General features: G+C 43.9%; 1 protein-coding gene across 1 annotated transcript; it reads left to right on the forward strand.

Moving 5' to 3' along the window:
- Positions 1–10,316: 10,316 nt before the first annotated feature.
- On the forward strand, positions 10,317–11,225 carry LOC131301602 (uncharacterized). Its single transcript, XM_058327974.1, has one exon. It carries the CDS (start codon positions 10,317–10,319, stop codon positions 11,223–11,225), a length of 909 nt encoding a protein of 302 aa, XP_058183957.1.
- The last annotated feature ends 775 nt before the right edge of the window (positions 11,226–12,000 follow it).

Below are 12,000 nucleotides of genomic sequence, written 5' to 3' on the forward strand. Positions count from 1 at the left end.
TCATGTCCCGTGCTAGAATTTATTCTCCAAGTGAAGGCCCGACCTATTCTGAGAAGTTTTGGGCCCATCCCCAAGCAGAGGCTCGTCCAATTTCAAATCAACGACGATCCACTCGTCCAATTTCAAATCAACGACGATCCATTCGTCCAATTTCAAATCAACGACGATCTATCCGTCCAATTTCAAATCAACGACGATCCACTCGTCCAATTTCAAATCAACGACGATCCGCTCGTCCAATTTCAAATCAACGACGATCCGCTCGTCCAATTTCCAAATCAACGACGATCCCCTCGTCCAATTTCAAATCAACGACGATCCACTCGTCCAATTTCAAATCAATGACGATCTATCCGTCCAATTTCAAATCAACGACGATCCACTCGTCCAATTTCAAATCAACGACGATCTATCCGTCCAATTTCAAATCAACGACGATCCACTCGTCCAATTTAAAATCAACGGCGATCTATCCGTCCAAATTCAAATCAGCGACGATCCGCTCGTCCAATTTCAAATCAAAACGACGATCCGCTCGTCCAATTTCCAAATCAACGACGATCCACTCGTCCAGTTTCAAATCAACGACGATCTATCCGTCTGATTTCAAAATCAACAGGTTCTTCAAATTTCATGCATTCTGGATAGCCTTGAAGAGGGTGTCTAGAATACCTTTGACGTTACTTGTCTCCAGTCAATGGTGCTTCAAGTGCCGTCAAAGGGGGGCTTCTGTAGACACCCCATTCTGGACTGTCCGGATAACGTTATTTGTCGATCTTTTATTTCCCCAATGATGATTATAGTCGAAAATAGATCGAGGACAAAGGTGTGTTTGAGCCTTGAGCGTCCCAAACCCCTTTCAAACCCATTTCAAACCCTTCAAACCAGAGCCAAACGGCCCCAGCAAAACCCAACTGGCATACGCCAGTGCGTTGGAGGCGTACGCCAGTAATCTGCCACGTGTCAGTCATCGACCAGTGGCCCAGCTTATATTGGCGCACGCCAGTTAATAGTGGCGCACGCCAGTCAAACCCAGTCAAATCAACTTTATTCAGCCACTTGGGCGGGACTTTTGTGCCACCCTGACGTCGGCCACAGTATCCCTGATGATTGCATTCGGCGGGGGCGTTCCCTCTCTCTCCTACCCCCCCCCCCATCAACTAGTCCCATGCATTTAATGCATGCAAGGCCCCTTTTGCACCTAAGGCCAGCCAAACATGGCCTTGCCCAAACTGATCTCAGGCCCTCTCTCCTCTATAAATACCCCCCTTTCATTCATTTGCAAGGGGTTAGCCACATTAAGGGGTGCCATCTCTCTCCTTCTCCTTTTCTTCAAGTTTTCTATCTCCTTTCTTCCATTGAAAGAGAAGAGAAGGTCATACACTTCCACACACCCTGCTGGAACCCAGTCACCATATAAGCCACCATCTTCAACCTTTGAGTCCAAAACCACCTCCAAGCCTCCATACAAAAGGTATACCACCTTTACGTTTTTTCTATTTTCAACTCCTGAGGGGGATCAGAAAGGCCCAGGCTAGTAAACAATACTAGTCCTGGCCTTAAACTGGTAAAATACGTTGAATCGTATGAAGGGGAGAGTGGCGCACGCCAGTAAGTATATGCCGTACGCCAGTTATGGTAGCACGTGCAATACTGGCGTGGGGATCATGGATCGTCCCTTTTTACTCAGTTTCATTCCTGTCAATCACCCTAGCATGCTAACAACCAGTTTACTGCTTTCTGTATATGGAACTGTTTAACGATAGTATTCAATACTTGTTCATTTATGTCATATAAAGGCCTCTGGGATCCTTCTGGTCATATTCCAGAGCCCAGATGATGCAAAGCCAAACACAGAAACCAAAGGCCAAGTGGCGTACGGCTGTCCTCTACTGGCGTACGGCAGTGGGCCTCAGGTTTCAGTGGCTGGCCCTTGCATCTGAGCTTGATCTAGGCCTATCTTTCTGTCCCCGCACTGTTTTGGGGTATTCTGTTTTCTTTCATGGCCTAAAGCCATTTCTGCTGCCTGTAACTATGCCTATTCTAAAATATTGAACTGCGTGGTTTATCCTGGGTGTGCACTGGTCCTTTTCCAGAGCCCAGAGGGTTGCAAACAAGGGCTGAGAAATCAAACAAGTGGAGTACGCCAGTTTGTAGGTGGCGTGCGCAGGTCTGATCACCATGCAGTGGCTCGACCAGTGCATGCTGGCAGAATCTGCTCACGTCACTTTATGACAGCGTACTGCAGTTTGTTCGGGTTGCTCAGTGCTTGTTCTCAATCTATGTTTAGCATTGCAATCAAATCATTCATAAACATTTTGTCACATAAACTGCAATCTGTTACCGCTTTCACCCCCATTAACTGTTCCCCCGCCCTAACTGGCTAAAAAATGATCAAATGAGAGAAAAATGCAAATGTTTTATAAAATGCCCGAGTAGAGACCGATCTCCGGATTGGGCGAGAGGGGTGCCATAAAACCCTTCCCCTCTCGTAACATGGCTCCCGAACCTCAGATATCAAAGGTGACGACGGACCGGTCTACGCCTTTTCAAAATCAAACAAACGTGGCAAACGTTTTCGAGTTCGGTTCCTTGGGTGCTCTCACCGCTAAAACCCGAGTGGCGACTCTGAATCGAAGCGTTTCGCCGCGCTTTTCCAAACAAAGAGGGCCGCACCCTAATTTTACAAGCAAAATTTCCGGGGCGCGTGCCCACAACTTTATGCACAAATTGTAAAAGAGCTATCAAAAGCAATACTTGCGCAACGTGCACGACGAGAGCGAGAACAAATTTTAAAGCAAAGCATCGCTCGGCAATCAGAACAACAGTTGCACGAAGATACAAGTGTAAGACTTTTATCAATCAAAATCATGGTCGATTATCTGCATCTTCTAACCATTTATATAATACGGAAGAGCAGTTTTTGATGAGTTGTCATTGAAGAAATGATTTTCCATGAAGCTTTAAACCAATCTCCAAACTGGAAGTATTCCAAACTGGTATTATGAATACCAGCCAGGACACCCAGTTGAAGAACACTCTTTTAGTGGGGGTGACTCTTTTAGACTCATCTCTTTGTATCTTTGTTTTGATTCATTGGCGATAGTCTCGGTTTACACTTTACATTAAGTAGTGGTATTATTTGAAGCATTAGGAAGTACTACATGCCTTTTTCTTTTTCTTATCTGCATTTGGACTTGACCATAATCTAAACATGAATACTTCAACCTATATACATACAAGTGCAAAGGAATGGTGTGAGCAATTCTATAGGAGTGACTTAAATGGTATCGTCCTATTGTTCTAAAGCTAAACATGGATGGCATGAAAGTAATGGAAAATGAGGTTTTGGTGGTGTTTTCAAAATAGAAGACAAATGGATCCTTGGTTACGGCGGCAAGTTCACATACACCTCAAGTTTGGAAGTTGAAATATGAGCCATCTATTAGGGCCTAACCATCATCTTAGAGAAAGGGATGACCAAATATGTGAAGATCTAGACTGAATCACTTCAAACCACTTCAAACCAATTTGATTGATAATTAATACCCGCCAAGGATATGCTGAGAACATTTGTTAATGCTGAAAATATTTTTGGCGGGTATTAATTATCAAACCATGTCCATGGCCGTCATTTTCCCTTTTCTTTAATATTGCATGTAAGGTATGTTTTTAGTGTTTTCCGGTAAATCGTGTGAATAAGACACGTTTCGATGCTATGGATGGCCTGAGTGCGTCCAAGTACCCGAGAAACTAAGGAAGACCCTGTCGGCCCCTTCAAATCTGTCTAAATATGAAAAAATGACTTTCCAAAAAAATATCAATTTTTTAGATAAAAAATGGCGGTATTTGATCCTTGAATTTTTTTAAAAGTAACTACAAATTTGCTCGATTTTATTTGAAGAGAAAGGTCATGTTTTGAGCCATTACTTATAGAGAAAAACGTGCAGTTTTTTGTTTTACACTAAAAGTTGGGGGGTCAACATTTTGATTGAATTGAAATCTCAATTTTTTTGGCAATGCCATTGGATCCAAATGGGGAGTACTTCCTTATTTTCATTAAATAAATTGAAGTAAAGAAAAGTTAAAAGAAAGATATAAAATGTAGTTTTACTTAAGTTTAGGGAATGAAAATAATATGTTGCGAAAGCTGCTGGGAGCTATAGAGCTAAAGATTTGACTTTAACAAGGCGTTATTGATATAGCCTTTTGGTTGAGGGAATGAAAATAAGATGCTGTGAAGATTGCTGGGAGCTATGGAGCTGAAGATCTGACTTTAAGTAAGACGGTATCGATACAGCTTTCTGATTGTATCGAAACCATTTAGCAACCATGAAGACCGTGAGCTTAACTTTATGGTATTGATACAACTTTTTTGGTTGTATTGATACTAGGACGTTACGGCGGCCAAGAGCCCTTTTGCTAAGTTGCTCGGTATCGATACCAAGGTGTGTTTAAGTGTTAGTTTTTGAGATACTTTTGAGAGAGAAAGCCATGTGTATAAATAATATTTTCTCTCTCCTTAGATGAGATCTAAATTGCCTTAGATTTGTTTCTTCTTGCTTAAGTTTTCTCCATTATTGTTCTTCATGCTTTCTTAGTTAATTTCTGTAGAACTATCTTAGTTAATTGTTGTTTGTTGTTCTTCATGCTTTCTTAGTTAATTTCTGTAGAACCATCTTAGTTAATTGTTGTTTGTTAACTTCTCATTTATTAAAGTTGTACCTACGCTCTAGATCTTACTTAATATCAAGTTTAATTTTAGTTTTGCTGGTTAAATATATTTGTCATTTTTAGCTTTGTTCTTAAATCTTTTAAGCATGAGTGAGTAGTTAATTAGGCTTGGTCACGTCAATGGGCGATTCCTACCCCCGAGACTTGGTTGGTTTAGTGGTTTATCTTGCCTTTTGAGCTTAAAGTTGGTTCATAGATGGATTGAATCTCTTATTTTCCTTCAAAGCGTGTACGTAGTTGTTAACTTTTTTTATCATGCATCGGCAAGTTTATCTTGCCACGTGCGATGCTTAGAACCCTGGCACTTCGGGTGTTTGATTAAATGTCTAAATGAGTTTCGATCCATTTCCGGACTCCATTTTGTGAAATGCTATTGATTTTAATGTCAAACCTTCCGAGTGAGATCGCGCGGTCGTGACTCTCACTTGAGTTATAAAAGAAAACCATTAGCCGGCCAAGTCGCGGGTCGGTTGATCCCTGAAACCGTACCGCTCGTTAATATATTTAAAACTCATTTTTAATTTCCACCTTTCATAAAAAAAATCAAGTTGGCTGTCCAAACACCGAAATCCTTACATCTACAATCTAAACAAGCTGCTGTATTGGAATTTCTCTATGGGTACGATTTCGGTCTTCCAGATTATTATGCTATTGACGTTCTAACCCTACGCTTTGGGGCATTCCGTTCTTTGAGTACTAAGCAGAGAGGGAGGGAGAGAGATAGAATGGGGAGTTGAATATGGAGAAAAAATCATTTTGTACTTCTAGGGTATCGTCATGTGGTGCCCAAATCTATTTTCCACCACACATCTCTCTTTTAATGCAAAGAATAAGAGCAATACTAATGTGCATCGAAACAATATGTAAAATGTGCATGTTAATTACAATTATTCTACAACCACACCCATGCCTATACACCCACACACACACAAGTGTATAGTGTGCACGCAATGTATGCGTGAGCGTATAAAATGGGTGTGGTTGTAGAATAATTGTGCGAATTATTGTCCTAATGACAATAAATTAATCGAAAGGCAGAAGATAAGCATATTATTGCTTTTTTTAAACTTAGTATTGCATCATGACTTTGAGATTATCACTTATCCCTGATGATTAATGTTTTTGGAACAATTGAGCAAGGTTAGATTATCATTAATCAAAAATTCTAAAAGGGTATATGTGAAATTTTAAAGATAATTTGGAAAGATATACAAAAGCCTTTCAGAGTTTATTTTTTCAATTATTTAAAATTATCCTTTCATGATCAGCTTATCTGTGACTAGAATTTTAATTTTAGGCATAACCTGTCGATTTTATTACTAGTTTTTACCCTTTTAAGAAAACCTCTCAGATAGAAGATAACCTTGGATAACTCGCACGAGTGTTTTTTTTTTTTTTTTGATCGGAAATTTTTTTTTCATTATCATAACGCTAAAAATGATCTTTACAATAGGAAAAGATACATGTTGTATGTGTTTGCTCTGTTAAGGTACTATCAGCAGAAGTTGAACACGAGACTGTCAAATTAACGGGTGGTCATTACAAATCTTAATTGATAAGCTACGCAGAAGCCTCCTATCCCCAGCTTAATAGAAAAGAGAAGCCGCCTTATCATCAGTGGCGTTGGCGTAAGTTTTCATTCCTTCTACCCAGATTCCTAGAAAACAACGTTTCGACTTACAATTGTTGAGCATATAGCTAGCCTTCTTTTTAAGCGAAGATCAAACTAGTTTTAGCGGAAGATCAATTGTGGATGACAACCGTACCCACACTGGGCATATTCCAACCAAAGCCATACAAATGGCTCTGGAAATCCAGTAGGACACTTGACAAATACAAAAACCTTTAACCGTCGAGCATATGAATATTTTCACCGGCATTACTTGGCATACACACAAACGCTTCACTCAACTGGCTTTGATCAAAAAAATTCCATATTGAACAGACGGCCGGTAGTTCATAATTCACAGCCATAATTGGCTTGAACTCATACTTCATGGTTAAGTTTTTCACCATTCTTAACCAATACAAGTACTGGAGCGGGGAGAGATCATTTTCTTCTTCGACCATCCGTGGTCTAATTGACAAAACTCTAGTCGAATGATTATTTTCATGAGACTCGACTTGCTTTGAGTTTCGAACTTTCAAGCCATTTAAGTTTTATAGTTGCCGGCTCTTCAAAAAATGAATTTTTGCCCCCCTGCAAATTCAATATCCAAAAGAGGGCAATGGATGGCCATCATCGTAATTAAAACCACCAAACAACCACCCAAATTCAATAGTGGATGCATGGTGGCAGTGGATTGGAAGCAAAAGTACCAAGTACAACATCCTTGTAGTGGATCGGAAGCAAGCCAAGGCAGTGGATAAAAAGTACTAAGATCCTTGTGGATCGGAAGCAAAAGTACCCAAGCCAAGGCAGTGGGTCGGAAGCAGAAGTACTAAGTACAACATCCTTGTAGAAGATAGTATCGACAGGCCTTGATTACAGATGGTAGTGGCCGTACAATGCTCAACTACCACAATTAATGGTGGTAATGGACATCTTTTGCTCGTTTCTCTTTTGTGAACTCTTTTTTGTTTTTTCTCTTTTCGACGGCACACATTTTTTTAGTCTGTCATAGCTGGAAACATCCTCTGAGCAGCAAAAGCAGAGTTGATAGTCCCTCCTAAGACATTACCAGAATAGTAAGGCAAAAAGGAGCACAGTCACGAATAAAAACAAACTAGATCCACCTTGAGGCCCTTACTTTCACTTTAGTAGGCAAATATATTAGGGCCTTTTCAGCAACTTTCCTTCTGGATTGTGTAGGGGGCCGAAATATCCGAAGGATCATAGGGTCCACGAGGTCCAAAAAAGGGAATAAAGGTTCACACGCTGTTTGACCCGTCGTCCAGCTGTCTCAGTTCATCTGTAAATGGGGGTGAGCTTCGGCCTATTGTGTCATTAGTAATCCGAAGGATAGACGGATCCCCGTGAACTTTTCCAAACGTTGCGTGCCTTTTCCGAACGTAAATGTATTTGAGTTCGCTCGGTGATCTTTCCAAACGCTCGGGGATGTCCTCTTGTTCGGATAAGTTGTTCTTCGGAAAGAACACCAGACGCCCGGAGCTTCTTCGTGTGTCAGAAGTGGGCTCCACCGAGTACAGACGATTATGAAACCTTCCAAAAATATCTTTTCATAAGTAAGCTGTCCTTTCTGATATTCGAAGTGACATCTCTGAACGATGTGACCTCTCTGACATCAACCCATGTGGCTCTGTAAGGCTTGGGAAGTGGTGTTCATTAAATGGCCCTACTACTTGACGTCATCCGAGCAGTACGCGACACGTGGAAACTAAAGCCAACTTGCTCAGCACTCAACCCTTTCACCTATAAATAGAAGGGTATTACCACCAAGAAAGGGGATCAGAAAATCTTCTTCTAAACTATCTTCTCTCCTATATTGTCATATTTCTTACAAAAACTTTTTTTTTCTTCACTTACTGACTAGTTCGTCGGAGCTTCTTCCCGGAGGAACATCCCCCTCCGGTTTTGCAGGTACATCGAGTCCAGCGTCATCTTTCACGGCCCCAAACGCGGAGACAGCTATACATGAAGGATCATAAAGAAAACCAACCCCACAATTGGCGACTCTACTGGGGAAGACACTTAAAGTTCTGGGGTGTTTTTTGTGTTCTTCGTGTTCATAACACGAGTTGAGGGCCTGATACGATCTTCAGCTCAAATTCTGCCTGTTCCTCTCGTTTGAACGGAACAAATGACTTAACATCTCTCACCTCCGGGTCCAGAGAACTTCACCCTTGGATTGGAGGGTTATGGGTCTATCAACCTCGAGCCCCATCAGGCGGCTAGGACGGTTCCCTACGTGGCCCGCCAACTTTCTTTTCCACCCACCGAGTTGGACATCGCCTTGGCGGAGCAGAAACGTCAGGCGGCGGTTATTGCCCTGCTTCAACAACGGCTGGAGGAGCGGGACGGAGGAATGATCGTAATCCCTACACCCGGGCATCCAGCCGAGCCTAACCGACCGAAGGGACCCCGCAAATGAAGCAGACCGTCTCGTCCCGCCCGAACGGCTGAACTCGCCGTTTCCAAGCGACGAACTGTCTTTGAGCGTCTTGACCAAGGAGCTTCACGACCTCGGCTGACGAGCATTATTCGTGCCGACAGTTCACGATCTTTGGCTACAGGTTCTACAGCCAGAACCAATAAGGAAGGCGCGTTAGCACGAGCGAAACTTCATTCTGAACGGCAACCGAGTCCAAAAAATGGGAAGAGGCCCGTCGATCTAAACGATCCACCTCGGCGCACACACACCAGCAGCAACCGGGAATATTCGGTACGATCCCGACATAATTCCGAACGCCATGACGAGCGACACTCGGCTAACTCTGGCAGTCGCCACCGAACAGATAGACGAGGAAACCGTTCGGAGCACGATAATACGATTATCCTATACGATCAGTTTATAGGCTTGCCAACCATGTATAAACCCGTCGACCCAGGTCTTCAACCTCGGCACGCTCCTTTGACAGGCTCGAGAAGAGAGGCGCGTGCGCCTTCGGTTTTAGCCACTCGACGACCGAAGGAGAAAGAGGAGCATCACCGGCACCATCGACGGGAACGAAGAAAGACTCCAGAGCCGCGTGCTGAAGTTCCTCTCCCTAATGTCCCACAAACCCCAGTTCAAGAAGATAATTCGAAGCTCAGGAAGGCAAAGGCTTCCCCCTTCGTGGATGCTGTCCAACAGGAGTAGCCACCGGACAGGTTCGTCATGCTGAAGCTGAAACGTTACGAGGCGAAGGAGGACGCAGTCGCGTTTGTTTGTCGCTTTAGATAAACTATGAGCCTTCATAACTTTTCTGACGCCCTTATGTGCAAGATCTTCCCACTCACTCTTAGCGAGCCAATCATGTTATGGTATAATCAGTTGAAATCCAAATCTATCACTTGCTTCAACGAACTAGAGTTGGAATTTAGTAAACGTTTTGTAAACAGTAACATTCAACCGAAGACATTATCTATGCTGGTAAACATGCGGAGAGCGGCTTGAGAAACCCTGCGGCTTTATACCGAGCGTTACTGGGAGGTCTATAATCTTATCCCAGACTGTGATCAAGGAGTCGCGGCTGAGTCTTTTATGAACGGGTTGGATCTAGCCTCGGCAATGTTCCGTGATCTCTCACGTAATCCGCCTAAGACAATGGGAGAGCTCATGGCCATAATCGAGAAGGATTGCATTCACAAAGAAGCCATGGCCGAGCGACATACACCAAAGGCTCCAGAACCTGCCAAAACAACTGGGCCGAAGAAGTAAGTATCAAACGTTCGCCAGGGGCAAGGAGGCCAGGGCAGTTCAGGCCAAGCGACCAACAAGCCGATCAACAAGGGTCGACCTCCACAGCACCCTCAACCACAATCGTGGCAGCAAACGAAAAGAGAACCACGGCCAGACGAGTACGTGGCCGAGCATACGACATTCACCGAACCTATCTACAAACTCCTCAACATCATCGGCAAATTGCCATTCTTTGTTTGGCCAACGGTACTCTTAGGCACAGTCGGGAGCGGACCAGGGATGTGTACATATCACAAGGAGCGCGGCCACTACACTACGCAATGCCCACCTTTCAAATGGTATCTAGAAGAGCTTGCAGCAGCTGGGCATCTAAATCAGTGGATTAATGTTCGGCGAAGTCCACTTCCAGCACCTCCCCCTATTATCGGCAATCTCGTAAGCGTTATACAAGGATTGGTTTCCGAAGGAAGGGCAGCCGAGCTTCGTTCAGAAATTGACAGAGCCGTCACCTCTTTATTCGTTTGCAACGTTGGCGCTTCGGGAAAGCGAAAATGGGAAGATCCGAGCTTCGGCAACGCTATTACTTTTTCTTCCGACGACTTGAAAGGAGTGCAACTTCCTCATACGAACGCCCTCGTTGTTACTGTTGCTATTGAAAAATCAACCGTTCAACGGGTATTGATAGATCAAGGAAGCTCGGCGGACGTAATATTTTATTCAACCTTCCAGAGCCTCGGATTGTCTCCCGCTCAACTTCGGACAGCGTCTACTCCCCTCGTCAGTTTTACTGGAGCCTCGGTTTGGCCACTCGGCTTGATTACTTTCCCTGTGCGGGCTGGATCACGGGTTCTTGAGATCGAGTTTGTGGTGGTCGCTTCTCCCAGCCCCTACAACGTAATACTCGGTCGAACCTGGCTGCACGAGATGAAAGCAGTCGCTTCTACCTTTCACCAGGTGGTAAAGTTTGTTGGATGGAATGGTCGTCAGGAAAGCCTCCGAGGGGACCAAATCCAGTCAAAGAAATGCTACATCAGCACTATGACAAACAAACAGAGCTATAAGGATGTACAATGCGTGGCGGCCACTCCCGTTCCAGTAACTGAAGATGTTGGTGTGCCGGCCGAACAAAAATATATCGAGGAGTTGATACGTTTTTCAATTCCCGGGGGCGAGGAAGATATTTTTTAATTGGGAGTTCTCTGAGCGTGGCCGAACGCGAGGAGATGTATGACTTCTTAATGCGAAACATAGAAGTATTCGCTTGGACTCCGAAAGACATGCCGGGTGTAGATCCCACGTTCGCCGTGCACGCATTAAATGTTGATCCAAGTAGAAGGCCCGTGGTGCAGAAAGTCTGACGCTCGTCCGCCGCACACGTCGAAGCCATGATGGTGGAAGTAGATCAACTATTAGAGGCTGGCGTCATTCGAGAAGTTTTATATCCCTCTTGGCTTGCCAATCCAGTGGTTGTGCCGAAGAAAAATGGGAAGCTACGGGTTTGTGTGGATTACACAAACCTCAATGACGCCTGTCCTATGGATCGATTCCCTTTCCTCGGATTGAGCAGATGGTGGACGCAACAGCAGGATGCGAGTGCTTAAGCTTTATGGATACGCATCGGGGCTATCATCAGATAGCTTTGGCTAAGGAGGATTAGGAGAAAACGGCCTTTATTTCTCCTTGGGGAACTTATTGCTACAAGGTCATACCGTTTGGCCTAAAGAATGCTGGTGCAATCTTCCAACGCTCCATCACAAAGATGTTTCCTGGAATGCTCAGCCGAACCATAGAAGCTTATATCGATGATTTGGTTTGCAAAAGCACATTTGCTCGGGACCACCTTCGAGATCTTGGAGAGGTCTTTGCCATTTTAAAACAGCGGAAGTTGCGCCTTAATGCTGAGAAGTGTGCGTTTGGTGTAAGTTCGGGTAAGTTCCTTGGTTACATAGTGAGCCGCCGAGGA

This window comes from Rhododendron vialii, chromosome 9a (assembly GCF_030253575.1).
Source record: "Rhododendron vialii isolate Sample 1 chromosome 9a, ASM3025357v1".
Lineage (NCBI taxonomy): Eukaryota > Viridiplantae > Streptophyta > Magnoliopsida > Ericales > Ericaceae > Rhododendron > Rhododendron vialii.

Coding starts and splice junctions, on each gene's coding strand:
- LOC131301602 (XM_058327974.1), top strand. CDS start 10,317: ATGTGTACATATCACAAGGAGCGCGGCCACTACACTACGCAATGCCCA.